General features: G+C 49.9%; 1 protein-coding gene across 3 annotated transcripts in view; it reads left to right on the top strand.

The window, feature by feature from the left end:
• MKLN1 (muskelin 1) overlaps positions 1 to 14,616 on the top strand; it is a 99,799-nt gene that overhangs the window by 7,177 nt on the left and 78,006 nt on the right. For 2 of the 3 annotated variants that reach the window (XR_005559898.1, XM_039369547.1), the window contains exon 2: positions 10,379 to 10,448. The exons of the other annotated variant lie outside the window; for it this stretch is intronic. Coding sequence is in view for 1 of the 2 variants with exons in the window: in XM_039369547.1 (XP_039225481.1) it covers positions 10,379 to 10,448 (70 nt within the window). In the remaining variant the exon portion in view is untranslated. The remainder of the gene's footprint in view (positions 1 to 10,378; positions 10,449 to 14,616) is intronic. 3 annotated transcript variants of the gene reach the window in all.

The following is a 14,616-nucleotide window of genomic DNA, read 5'->3' as shown; positions in this document are numbered from 1 at the left end:
TGTAGTAAACATGTAAGCAAAGCACTGGGTAATCAATAATGTTCTACTAACTTTTATCAATAGAACACCGAGGCAGACAGGCTATGCTGAAGAAAAACCACAGGCAGAATAGACAGAACAATTCATGAAAGAGAATATCCCAGCCATCTTCAGGACATTCCTGAGCCCTTGCTATCTAGAATCGTTCTTTTTGCTACACCAGGGATAGGCAACCTTGGCTCTTTTATGACTGGTGGACTTCAACTCCCAGAATTCCTGAGCCAGCATGGGGGAACTATGGCCCCTTCATGACTCGTGGACTTCAACTCCCAGAATTCCTGAGCCAGCATGGCTCAGCTTGGAAATGGGCCGTTGTCTTACCTGAACGCCTTTTCTCAGCAGGATGATGTTATTACAGCCTTTCTGCTCAACAGACTAGGTCAGAACTTTGGCCACGCCTCTTCCTTTGAGTGTGTCTCCAGTTTTGACAAGGCGAAGCAGCTCTGAAAAATTCAACACGATGACTCCATCTGCTATAAATCTAGCCTAGTCTACCTACACGGGAGAGTGTGGATTCTACATCATCCTGCTGAGAAAAGGCATTCAGGTAAGACAATGCCCCTTCTCCAGCAGGATGACTGTAGAATCCACCGGATGGGACATACCAAAGCCGCTCATATCCCCTTGGGAGGGAAAGTCTAGTCCTGAGAACCCTGAGAAGAAGCAACCTGTTGAAGAACACGCCTGCCAAACGCAGCATCAGCCGCCGCGAAGGCATCCACACGGTAATGTTTGATAAAAGCCGACGAAGAAGACCATGTCGCAGCCCTACAAATCTCCTCCACCGAGGCCTGCGTGGACCATGCCGCCGACACGGCAGCACTACGTGTGGAGTGAGCTGTCACGTGTGAAGGAACTGGGATCGACTGCGAAGAATAAGCTCTGGGTATGCAAGCCCTAATCCACCTACCTAAGGTAGAAGAAGAGACTTTCTTCCCCATGGCCGAAGGTTGGAAGGAAACAAATAGAGACTCCGACTTACGGAAAGAGGCAGTACGTTTCACGTAATAGTGCAGAGCCCTGCGTACGTCCAAGGTATGCCACTGGCGTTCCAGTCTGTGTGTGGGATTGGGACAGAAATTGGGAAGGACTAATTCGTGAGACCTGTGAAAAACAGAATTAACTTTTGGAACAAATGAGGGATCCAGTCTAAGGACCACCCTGTCCTCGAAAAAGGTGCACAAATCTGCTCTGACGGAGAGTGTGGCTAATTCCAAAATCCTTCTAGCTGAGGTAATAGCCACGAGGAAAACCACCTTTAAGGATAAGAAATGAAGAGAGCACGAACTGAGAGGTTCAAACGGAGAGGATGTCAGGGCCTGCAGCACCTTGGTCAAGTCCCAAGATGGATAACGATGGACTACCGGAGGCCTTTAGAAATGCACTGATTGCTGGGTGTTGCGACAAGGGACCAGAATTGTCGCAGGAAAGGACCGTTGAGAGGGCCGCTAATTGTCGTCGGATAGTGTTGTATGACAAGCCCTTGTTTAAACCCTCTAACAAATAATCAAGGATATTTGGAATTGTGAACGAAAGTGGATCTAACCTGTGTGAAGAACACCAGCTGCAGAAGCCCCTCCATGTGGCGTCATAGATCCTGTTCGTTGAAGGACATCTCGATGCTTGTATCATCAAGATCACTCCAGACCAGTGGCTCTCAACCTTTCTAATGCCGCGACCCCATAATACAGTTCCCCATGTTGTGGTGACCCCCAACCACTTATACATCAACGGGTGCCAGGGGCGTGGCCAAAGAAAATGGGAAAAAAATGGTGGACAGCCTTGTTTGGCGACCCCCGTGAAATGGTCGTTCGACCCCAAATGGGGTCCTGACCCACAGGTTGAGAGCCACTGCTCCAGACGAATATGATTGGCTGGCTAGAGCCTCCCGCTCAAGTGCCAAGCGGCTAGCTGGAGCCACTGCGGGTCGAGATGGAGGAGGTTGCCCTGGCTTAGGATCACTCGATCGTGAGGAATCCTCCACGGAGGTGAAACCGAGAGATCCACCAGGTCGGCAAACCACGGACACCTTGGCCAATGTGGAGCAATCAAGATTACCTCTGCTTCTTCGAGAATCAGTTTGCGTATGGTTGCCGGAAGCAGGGGGAGTGGTGGAAAGGCGTACAGGAGCTGTGCCGGCCACCGACATCGGAGGGCATCTGTCCCCTCCGCTCCCCGTGTCGGAAACCTGGAAAAGAACCTGGGGAGCAGTGTGTTCGTCGGGGTAGCAAACAGGTCCAGGTGTGGTCATCCGAACCTCACTGCAATCTCCTCGAACAGAGCCGGATCCAGGCGCCAGTCCGCGTGGTCCACCTTGGCCCTGCTCAGGGAGTCTGCTTGCCGATTGGACTCCCCTGAGATATGTTCCGCTCTGATGGAGCCCAAATTTGACTCCACCCAAAGACCCAGATCTGATGCCTCTCGCATCAGTTCCCAGGACCGGGTCCCTCCTTTTTTGTTTACGTGAGCTTTTGCTGCCACATTGTCCGTTAGGACGAGAACATGTTTCCCCTTCCCTAACGGGGCAAAATGAAGGAGCGCTAGGTGTATGGCTCGGAGTTCGAGCCAATTGATATTGTGGGCGAGGTCCAAGCGTGACCACTGCCCCTGAGCCAGATGGGTCCCCAGGTGTGCTCCCCAGCCGAACAGACTCGCATCTGTGGTTAGGGTGACCCGTGTGGGCTCCCTGAAAATGGTTCCCTTGGTCATGGCGGGTGATGCCCACCAAAGTAGGGACAGTAGTGTGTGATGTGGGACTGTGACCTTCCTGTTGGAAGAGCTGAGGTTCTGTCTCTGATAAGGAAGTAGGAACCACTGGAGGAGTCTGGAGTGGAGCCTGGCCCACGGAACAATACCCATGCAAGAGACCATCTTTCCCAGGAGCTGTGACAGCTGTGCCAGAGGCACCCTTTTGTCTTTCTGAACCTGGTGCACCAGTTTCCTGATGCTGGTTCGACATTCCTGAGAAAGGTATACCTTGCAAAGCATCAAATCTATTATTGCTCCCAGGTGTTGGATTCTTCTCGTGGGAGACATGTGACTCTTTTTGAAATTCACAGAGAACCCGTGGTTCTGGAGCGTGAGTATTGTGGTCTGAATGTCCAATCGTGCAGTCTGGAAGGAACGGGACTGAATCAGGATGTCGTCCAGGTAACATTGAACGCGCACCGGCATCAGCCGGAGATGGGCTGCTATGACTGCTAATATCTTGGTAAAGACCCTTGGGGCTGAGGATAGCCCAAAGGGAAGAGCCCTGTACTGGTAATGCCTGTGCGCGTAGCAGAACCTGAGAAACCTGCGATATTGTGGGTGAATGGGAATGTGTAGATAAGCCTCCGTGAGGTCTCTTGAGGAGAGGAAGTCCCCCCTTCCTGATGCTGGCCAATATGGACTTCAGAGACTGCATCTTGAACCTCTTGTAGGTTAAGAAGTAGTTTAGTCCCTTTAAATCCAGTATCGCCCTCCACCCTCCTGAGGTTTTTGGAATCACAAACAGGATGGAGTAAAACCCCTTTACCTCCTGGTCCCTTGGTACTGGTTCTATGGCTTGAATTGTAACTAGATGAGAAATAGCTGAGGCTACCAGGTTTGCCTTGGCCTTGTTTCGGGAGAGTGGACACTTTATGAAGCGGTCTGGCGGGTGAGTGTAGAACTCTAATGTGAGACCGTACCTGATGGTCTCTATTACCCAGGCGTCGGAGGTGGTCAGTTCCCAGACGTCGCTGAACCTTTCCAGCCGACCCCCGATGGGAGAGCCCTCCCTGGCGTCACTTGGATCGCCTGTAAGGACGGCCTCCAGATCCTCTAAATCAGCGGTTCTCAACCTGTGGGTCGGGACCCCATTTGGGGTCGAACGACCATTTCACGGGGGTCGCCAAACAACGCGATCCGCCATTTTTTTCCTCAGCCGGCGCAGGGGGCGCCGCCGCGCATGCACGGCACGCAGGGGGCGGCGCATGGGGTGCCGCCGCGCATGCGTGCTGTGCAAGGGGTGGCACATGGGGGCGCCGCCGCACGGGGGGTGCCACGCATGGGGCGCCGCTGCGCATGTGTGCCACGCAGGGGACGCCGGCGCGCATGCGTGCCGCCTGCTTATGACCGGGGTCGCCGGTATAAAAAGATTGAGAACCACTGCTCTAAATGGATGCTTAGACTGGAATTGTCCTCTGGCTCCCGTATTTTGGCGATCCTGGGAACGATCCTGTCTGGAGTAGAAGGATCGCGAGCCTCTGGACCAGTCCCAGAATTGCCCTGCCCGAAAGGGCTGTCTCCGCTCCCAGGAGCTGCTGGGACGGAAACCTTGTTTACGGAACTCCTGTGGAGCTCTCCTGTCCAGTTTTTTAGAAGGATGGACTAGAATCTTACGTTTGTCCGTGCCTTCACTGACGTGCGGATCTAAGATAGATCCAAATAGAAAGTGTCCCGCTGTATTTGGACGTGGACAGACGCCATTTCAAATCTGTCTTCCAATGTTTCAGCCATAGGAGCCTGCGAGAGGCCACTGTGGCTGCTATCGATCTTGCGGAATATGGGGTTGAATGGAGAGAAGCGTCAGCCATGTATTGTGACGCAGCCACTAGTTTGGCCAGGGTTTGATGTGCTCTAACCTGATCCGGAGGGACGCTGGCTTGTAGTTCGCGAAGACTGGCGAAGAAGGAGGAAGAAGTTGCCGCCTAGGCCGCCCAGGCCGAGGCCAGGTGTGCCCGACGGAATGAGAGCGTAAATTTCTTGTCCTCTGCCTTCAGTGCCTCCACCATGTCCCCTGGAATAGCAGATGTAGAGAACAAGGATATCAGTGGACGATCAACAGTGGGCACCTCCAATAATGGGGCGAAGGAGGGAGAAACGTTGAACAGTTTCTTTTCCCCGCTGTTAGGAGCCGGAGGGGCTGGCAGAGAGGACTATTGGTTTTCCACTGAAGTGCGAAAGACCTCTGGACAAGGAATGTACTTGTCCTCCGCTACCTTCATTGCGAACAGAGGGTTGGCCTCCTGGCTAATAGAAGGTTTCTCCTCCTGTACGGAAGTAAGATTAACAGTGGAAATTGCTTTGATCAAGAGCAGTGGTTCTCAACCTGTGGGTCGGGACCCCATTTGGGGTCGAACGACCATTTCACGGGGGTCGCCAAACAAGGCTGTCCGCCATTTTTCCCCCCTTTTCTTTGGCCACGCCCCTGGCACCCGGTGATGTATAAGTGGTTGGGGCTCACCACAACATGGGGAACTGTATTATGGGGTCGCGGTGTTAGAAAGGTTGAGAACCACTGATCAAGAGGGACATAAGGAGGGAGCGGTCAAAAAGGGCCGAAGATGAGGCCTGGTCAGGAGCAGCCTCCTCATCTTCTGACAGGGGTATGTCGGATACGTCTAGGTCAACCGATTCCGCCTCTCCTAGCTGTGAAGAGGTCTCAGAAACACCTGTGGCGGAAACAGTTGCTACCCCAGGCTGGGGTGTAGCTTGAAATGTCACTAGTCCCTTGGAGGACGTAAACTGGGAAAATGCATTTTGCATGAAAGACTGAAATTGAGCGGACCATATATCCTCCTGACACCTGCCACTAGGGCAGGGATAGGCAACCTTGGCTCTTTTATGACTCGTGGACTTCAACTCCCAGAATTCCTGAGCTAGCATAAGCTGGCTCAGGAATTCTGGGAGTTGAAGTCCACGAGTCATAAAAGAGCCAAGGTTGCCTACCCCTGCACTAGGGCCAGCCACAGCTGGGGCCTGGTCTGGTGATGATGATGATGATGAAGAACGAGGGGAACCAATCTGCTCAGTTTCCCCCTGAGGAGACTGGAGATCTTAGAATGTTTTGATGAGAAGTAAATGTCGGCTCAGGTACAATGGGGCGGGGGAAATGATCTCAGCCTCATTGGACCTGAGCCTTTGGGCTCTAGAGCAGTGGTTCTCAACCTTTTTAATGCCGCGACCCCCCAACCGGTCGTAAGTCGAGGACTACTCAACTGGTCCTAAGTCGAGGACTACTCAACTGGTGCAGCACCATTTGCAGAATGGGACTTTTGGCGGGCTCAGCAGGGCAGAGACAGCCTGGACAATCCCTATTGGCTTTGGAAAGCCAATAGAATTAGACTCTATTCAAGAGAGTCTATTCTATTGGCTTTCGAAAGCCAATAGAATAAAAGGGAGTAGCACAGCTAAGGAAAAGGGGGGAAAAAGGCGGACTGCGTTGTTTGGCGACCCCCGTGAAATGGTCGTTCGACCCCAAATGGGGTCCCGACCCACAGGTTGAGAACCACTGCCCTAGAGAATTGTTTTTCCAATGCCAAATGTCTCCGTGAGGCCTCTCGCTCAGCTGTTTTGGAGGGCTCCTTCTGGGAAATATGTTTTGTTTTGGCTTCCCCCCCCCACTCAGATTCAGTGGATCTGCGCTTTTGTTGTTGTGGGGGAGGCATCCTAGAGCCCTGTGAGGCTGAAGGCGGGGCGCTGTCTGCCATTGCGCACCGGGTATACCGAGTAGGAAATACCAGGGGGGGGGGGAATCCCAAGTACGCAGATCAATTGACAGAGATGGAAAGAAAGCAATCCTTGCTCTGTGCAACTGCAATGGCCGGACAGTCAAGGCGGTGACAAATGTCACACTCTACTGAGCAGTTGGAAAACAAACTTCCCTTTCGCTCCTTCACCAGGAATGTTTGAAAAAGGATCACCAGTTATTAATAACAGCCTAGGGCGAGTTCAGGATTGATTCTGAGGGCGAATATTGAGCCTGATAACTGGCTTCTCTCTCTCTTCCCCCCCCCAATATGGTCTGACAGGACAGCTCCCTGACGAGGGCCGTATTCCTCTTGTAAGGCAGATAGATGCCCCCTCAGTTAACAGAAAGAACGGAGGAACCGCTGCAAATAGGCCCCCAAAATGGCGTCTGTGTGTAAGCCACACCTAAAATGGCGCCCGCTGCTGTGACGCACTCAAAATGGCAGCCGCCAGTGAGAACACGCGTTCAAGATGGTGAGTGCGTCCCCTTCCGAGCCCGGAGGAACGATAAGGAAAGCGAAAGTAGAATCAGTAAGGAGAATTATAGCCAAAGTTTGTAAAGGCCAAAAGACTTGCTGTTTTTAGTGATCCTCCGAAATTGTGCTTTCCCCGCGCGGAGTCCTCTGAGTGGATCCGGCTGCTTGGAAAAGCTCTCCACCTCTCAGCTGGGCAGCTGCTGGCGTTCTCAATGCCGGTAAACTGAGAAACCCCCTTCAGCGGGAAACGGTCTGGCTGCCGGTGAACTGAGGCTCGATGGAAGATCGCGGAGAGAGAGAGCTTGAATCCAGCCGATTAACCAGTCGCGGAGCTGAGGCTCGCGAGCCGAAGCCGAAATCCAGCTGATCCTTTTGCTTTTCCGAATTGAATTTGTAATTGCCAATTGATTCTAATCAGATAATGAACTAAAAAATTGATTTGCAGAAGTGTAACTAATTAACCTAATCTGTTCTACGGAGCCTAACAAAACTACGTGCTGCCGAGCTCAAGACTAAATCAAAACTGGAGACACGCTCAAAGGAAGAGGCGTGGCCAAAGTTCTGGCCTAGTCTGCTGAGCAGGAAGGCTGTAATAATCCATCCGGTGGATTCTACAATCATCCTGCTGGAGAACTCTCCCTTTCCCCTCAGCATGGCTGGCTCAGGAATTCTGGGAGTTGAAGTCCACGAGTCATAAAAGAGCCAAGGTTGCCTACCCCTGGTGTAGATGATGCAGTTGTCCCAGTTTACCCGAGTTACCCTTGGTTCCTCACAGGTTGCCGAGCTACATTTCTCAGGCTGTGGACTCTTGGCCAGGCTAGCCGGGATCTGCTGGGAATCGTTGTTCCACAACATCTGGAGGGCCCGGGCCCTTCTAATCCGAACGCTGCTTTTCATTAAAGCCTCATCGATGCCAAATAAATAGAAATAAACACTGGAACACGAATGCTTTTGTGAAAACAGAACTTTCCGAGTGTGCAGCTTTCAGATTCCTTGTGTTGGAAAGCTGCATTTCTTGGGTCTTTTGTGTAGGGAAGATTCTAACGCGTTATCCTGATTGATTTATGTCTGATCACCCCATTCAGGGTTTTCAAAAGGACAAGATTTGTTTTCTTTCTCCTCAGCCCATTCAGCTTCTTGTCTCCTTTCCAAGCATTTTGTGGTAAGAAAAGTGCAGCGCTGGTGTTTTTTCCCTCAGCTGTGTTTTCTGAAACAGAGAGAAAAAAGCTTATTTGCTTATTTCTAACTCCCGTTCAAAGAGCGGGGGGAGGGGGGAGGAGTTGTTCTCGAATCTCGCATTTTGTATACATGCTCTGGGTAAATCGTATTGTACGCCTGATCAAACTTTTAAGGAAGATCGGAAGGTGGGAGCTGTAACTTTTTCCCAAAGCAAGATGGACTTGAAGAGGGAAATTAAGCCTGCATTTGCTTCTTGCAGTTTCAGAGGCTTCTTAGCAATTGTACTATCCAGGAACTTAATATTAAGTTGTCCTCTACTTACGACCGGTCACTTATGGACTGTTCAGAGTTACAGCAGACTCCCCCAAAGGTAACACGATGTAAAAAAGACGTTGAGACTCTGGAAAGAGTGCAAAGAAGAGCAATGAAGATGATCAGGGGACTGGAGGCTAAAACATATAAGGAACGGTGGCTGGAATTGGGTATGTCTAGTTTAATGAAGAGAAGGACGAGGGGGGACATGATAGCAGTCTTTCAATATCTCAGGGTCTGCCCCAAAGAAGAGGCAGTCAAGCTGTTCTCCTTGGAGGCCATCTAGTCCAACACCCTGCTCAGACAGGAAACCCTATACCATTTCAGACAAAGGGCTGTCCAGTCTCTTCTTAAAACCTTCCAGTGTTGGAGCATTCACCACTTCTGGAGGCAGGTTGTTCCACTGGTTAATTGTTCTCACTGTCAGGAAATTCCTCCTTAATTTCAGGTTGCTTCTCTCCTTGATTAATTTCCATCCGTTGCTTCTTGTCCTACCTTCAGGTGCTTTGGAGAATAGCTTGACTCCCTCTTCTTCGAGGCAGCCCCTGAGATATTGGAACACTGCTAACATGTCCCCCTCGTCCTTCTCTTCATTAAACTAGACATACCCAATTCCAGCAACCGTTCCTTATATGTTTTAGCCTCCAGTCCCCTCATCATCTTTGTTGCTCTTCTCTGCTCTTTCTAGAGTCTCAACATCTTTTTTACATCGTGGTGACCATAACTGGATGCAGTATTCCAAGTGTAGCCTTACCAAGGCATTATAAAATGGTATTAACTCTTCACGTGATCTTGATTCTATCCCTCTGTTAATGTAGCCCAACACTGTGTTGGCTTTTTCGGCAGCTGCAGCACACGGCTGGCTCCTGTTTAAGTGATTGTCCACTAGGACTTTGAGGTCCCTTTCACAGTTGCTACTATTGAGCAGGGTGCCACCTTTACTATACTTGTACATTTGATTTTTCTTGCCTAAATGTTTGATAGCTGCATCTGAGTGTAATTGGTTTCCTTTGGGATCTGGTTCCTTTTTTTGCTCGCCAGGAGTGTTAAAAGTCTCATCCAGCATGAGTCCAAAACCTCAGAAGACTAAAGTTTGGGTCCCAGTGACCGACCCAGATTGGATCTTGTGACATTATCCTGGAACATGTCTATTTGCCTTCATTCGTTAAAATCTCCCGTCCAAAATTTATTTACCCACCATGAACTGAATTGGTTTCTGAGTGAAAATAGTTTATGGGAGAAAACTCTTTAGTGGGCAGAAAAAGCCGTACAATCCATATGTATGTATTTTATTTCATGCATTTAAATAATTTTTTTTCAGAGAAGAGATCCATAGATTTGCCCCTAAACTGGAAGGGATCCGTAGCACAGAAATACTAGGAAAAACATTTCTTTGCTAACGATCTAACAATAACCTTATGAAAACCCACTAAGTGACCTATGGATTGTGTGTAATTTTTGCACTAACATCTAATTTGATCAAAAACGCCTAGGAATCAACTTGTGAAATAACAGCTTTAGGGCTGGTGATTGGGAAAGAAAAAAAGGAAAATCCTCGCAAATCAGCAGCATTTGTCGGAAATGTGTGTTCCTTTGTAAGTGTGGAAAAATGGTCATACGTCTCTTGAGTGCGGTTGTAAATTTGGTCACTAAATGAATGGTTGTAAGTTGAGGACTGCCTGTTTATCAGGCTTTGAATCCTGATTTGGACCTAACGCAGACCTGGCTTGTTTAATGATTCTCATTAAAGAAAGCATCCGACAGATGTGGATGGGCAGTCGGCTATGCTTTGTGGAGATGGGACTTTGGAAAACCATCCCATATTGTCAACTTTTTGTTTTTTACATCTGTCTCTTTCTTTCTTTCTGTGTTTCTAGGAATATTTTAGTAGACAAGCCCAATGATCAATCTTCAAGGTGGTCGTCAGAAAGCAACTACCCTCCACAGGTAATTTTTAATGGCTGCAAACATTCTCCCCCTAGTTACCCCACAACAACCCTGTGAGGTGCATTGGGGCTGAGAGAGAGGGACTGGGCCAAATCCTCAGCCTCAGCTGGGACTAGAACTCATGATCTCCTGGTGATTGGTCCAGAGTTGCCCAGCTGTCCTTCATGTCTAAGGCGGGACTAGAACTCACTGTCTCCTGGTGATAAGCCCAAAGTCATGCAGATGACTTTCACGTCTAAGGCGAGACTATAACTCATCATCTCTTGGTGATTGGCCCAGAGTTATGCAGATGACTATCATGCCCAAGGCGGGACTAGAACTCACCATCTCCTGATGACTGGCTCAAAGTCACCCAGTTGGTTTTCATGCTTCAGGTGGGTCTAGAACTCATCATCTCCTGGTGATTGGCCCAGAGTTGCCCAGCTGTCCTTCATGTCTAAGGCGGGACTAGAACTCACTGTCTCCTGGTGATTGGCCCAAAATCACCCAGTTGGCTTTCATGCCTAAGGTGGGACTAGAACTCACCATCTCCTGGTGATTGGCCCAATGTGATGCAGATGATTTTCACGTCTAAGGTGGGACTAGAACTCATCATCTCCTGGTGATTGGCCCAGAGTTATGCAGACGACTTTCACGCCTAAGGCGGGACTAGAACTCACCGTCTCCTGGTGACTGGCTCAAAGTCACACAGCTGTCCTTCATGGCTAAGGCAAGACTAGAACTCACCGTCTTCTGGTCAGTGACCCAAAGTCATCCAACTGGTTTTCATGCATCAGGTGGGACTAGAACTCACAGTCTCCTGGTGATTGGCCCAGAGTTGCCCAGCTGTCCTTCATGTCTAAGGCGGGACTAGAACTCACTGTCTCCTAGTGATTGGCACAAAAGCACCCAGTTGGCTTTCATGCCTAAGGTGGGACTAGAAGTTGCCGTCTCCAGGTAATTGGTGCAATGTCTCCCAGCCGGCTTTTATACCTAAGGTGACTAGAGGTCACCATTTCTTGGTGATTGGTCTAAAGCAGTGGTTCTCAACCTGTGGGTCGGGACCCCATTTGGGGTCGAATGACCATTTCACGGGGGTCGCCAAACAAGGCTGTCCGCCATTTTTTCCCCCTTTTCTTTGGCCACGCCCTTGGTACCCGGTGATGTATAAGTGGTTGGGGGTCACCACAACATGGGGAACTGTATTATGGGGTCGTGGCATTAGAAAGGTTGAGAACCACTGGTCTAAAGTCACCCAGCTGCTTTCATGCCTAAGGTGGAATTTGGACTCGTCCTTTATCCCCCCTCCTTCATTCTTCCTGCTATTTCCATTTCTTTAATTAAGACTTCCCTTATGCCTCCCTTGTACCTATGAAATTATATTTTCCCTCCGTATCTTGTTTATTTCTCATTCTTTGGGCATTGGAATATAAAATATGGTGTTTCTCAATTTTAATAACTTTAATCTCTGTGGACTTAAACTCTCAGAATTACCTGGCATGCTGGCTGTGGAATTCTGGGAGTTGAAGTCCACACAGATCAAAGTTCTTAAGGTTGAGAAATACTGCTCTAGACAATGAAAATAATGAACTTTCTGAGCTGATATCCTTCCTGATTTTTCACTGAGTTGTTAGGAGCCCCCCCCCTCGCCAGCTACCCACTACAACTACACTCCCAGCATCTTTTACCTCAGTGGTTCTCAACCTTTTTAATGCCGCGACCCCCAACCAGTCGTAAGTCGAGGACTACCCAACCGGTCGTAAGTCGAGGACTTTCCCTGCCCGTGAGCGCCGCACATGCGTGGTGCCGCCCCCTGTGCCGGTCGAGGCGTAGCTAGCAAGCGGCAGAGACGGCGCTGGCCGACTACCGGCTGGGCCACCAGCTGGCCCAGCCCAAGGGAGGTAAGGTACCCGCCGGGCCCCACGTGAGCCAGCAACCCTCCCTGCGCCCGCCGGCCTCCCACCTCCCAGCCCTGGCCCTCTTTTACTTACATTTTTAGTAGTTGCTCAGCAGGAAGGGGTGGAAACTTCCAGACAGCTTGCCTTCGCTGCAGACAACTTGCAGCACCGTTTGCAGAATGGGACTTTTGGCGGGCTCAGCAGGGCAGAGACAGCCTGGACAATTCCTATTGGCTTTTGAAAGCCAATAGAATTAGACTCTATTCAAGAGAGTCTATTCTATTGGCTTTCAAAAGCCAATAGAATAAAAGGGAGTAGCACAGATAAGGAAAAGGGGAAAAAAATGGCGGACTGCGTTGTTTGGCGACCCCCGTGAAATGGTCGTTTGACCCCAAATGGGGTCGTGACCCACAGGTTGAGAACCGCTGCTCTAGACAATGAAAATAATGAACTTTCTGAGCTGATATCCTTCCTGATTTTTCATTGAGTTGTTAGGAGCCCCCGCCAGCTACCTACTACAACTACACTCCCAGCATCTTTCACACGAATATTTGCTTTTTACTGGGAGTGAAAACCTGAAGATGCTCCTTGTGTCTTATGGGAGTAGCTCACAATGATCTAAGAAGAAACCTTTTTAAAGAACAAATTTTTAGGCCATTTCTTACCTGTTTTTCCCATAAAACTAAATTTGCATCCTGGTTATTTGCTTTTGTTGTTGTTGTTGTTGGTATACAGTTAGTCCTTGACTTACGACCGTTTAATGACCGTTCAAAGTTACAATACCGTGAAAAAAGTGACGTACCACTATTTTCCACACTCATGCCAATTGCAGCATCACGTGATCAAAATTCAGAGCCTTGGCAACTGGCGTGTATTCATGATGGTCGCAGTTTCCCTGGGGGGGGGGTCACGCGATCCCCTTTTGCGACCTTCTGACAAGCAAAGTCAATGGGGGAAGCCACATTCAGTTAAGAACCATTGTCAGAGCATGCACAGTCTTATTGCGCGAGATAACCCAGGAGTAAATACAGTAAACAGTGGTCTATACTAAATGGTGGTTTATCCTACACTGTCTACAATATCATATCCCAGGAACAATATACATACATGTATTAAGACAGCAGTCTCCAACACAAAGCAATTACAGCAGGAAACAGAAGAGAGAACACATCTGCAGAGTCTTCCATCTTATACAAGGCTCTTAAAGAGATACAGACCCTGCTGGCTCTTAAAGGGACACAGACCCTGCTGAGTCATTCCCCAACATTACAGCATACATTACATCAGCTGGTTAGCTTCTAAATTATTACCTTGATAACCGTGTTACTAATTGAACAACAGCAGCGATTCCCTTAACAACTGCGGCAAGAAAGGTCGTAAAAGGGGGCCAAATCCACTTAACAACTGCCTCACTTAGCAACAGAAATTTTGGGCTCGATGGTGGTCGAGCATTGCCCATACAGGAAGCAGTAATAAATGAATAATACAGGAAATAATAAATGTTGCTTTAGTTGGATAGCAGCTTTAAGTAACTAGGATTCCTTAGAGCAGGGGTCCCCAACCTGTTGACCACGGTCCACTCCTGGACCGCGGCCTCTTGGCCCTTGGGCTGCATGAATGGCTGGCCAGTGTACCCTGAGTGTCGTGCAGGCGCTAGGCCTGCTCCCAGCACCGTGCGGGCGCTTGTGCCACCCCTAGCTTCGCGCGGGTGCTAGCCCCGCACCCAATGCTGCCCTTGTTTGCATCCTGTGCGCGCACGCACCCCATGCCTCTCCCTTTCCCTCTGGGCCACCAACCTAAAAAGGTTTCTCCAACCTTTTTGATTTGGCGGCCCGGAAAGGGAGTCTTGCACTGCTACGTGCACGCGCGCAAATGGGCCGCACGTGTGCACATGCAAAAAATGGGCCGCACGTGTGCACATGCAAAAAATGAGCCCCGTGTGCGCACGCACAAATGGGCTGCATGTGAGCGCATGTGCATACGCAAATGGCCGCACGCGAGCGCATGCGCACATGCAAACGACTGCGCGGGCGTGAGTGCACGTGAGTGGCGCTAGCGCCAGTGGGATGCTCAGGACTGCGCCAATGTGGGGGGGGTGTGAGTGCACGTGGACTGGCCACCCCCTTCACGTGGCCCAGGGGCCAAGCGGTAGTGGTCTGCGGCCCACAGATTGGAAGACCCCTGCCTTAGAGGGGAAGATCCATTGCCTTTGCCCCCTTCTTTCGCTACCTGGAATCTCACACTCCAGCGTGCACAAAATCCAAGTTGTTTTGCACGAGGTGGAGCATTGA

The sequence above is a fragment of the Crotalus tigris genome, unplaced genomic scaffold (genome assembly GCF_016545835.1).
Source record: "Crotalus tigris isolate CLP2741 ecotype Arizona unplaced genomic scaffold, ASM1654583v1 scf7180000021160.8983255:1529534, whole genome shotgun sequence".
NCBI lineage: Eukaryota > Metazoa > Chordata > Lepidosauria > Squamata > Viperidae > Crotalus > Crotalus tigris.
The sequence above is the reverse complement of the archived record's forward strand: the minus strand, read 5'-3'. Positions and strand labels throughout refer to the sequence as shown.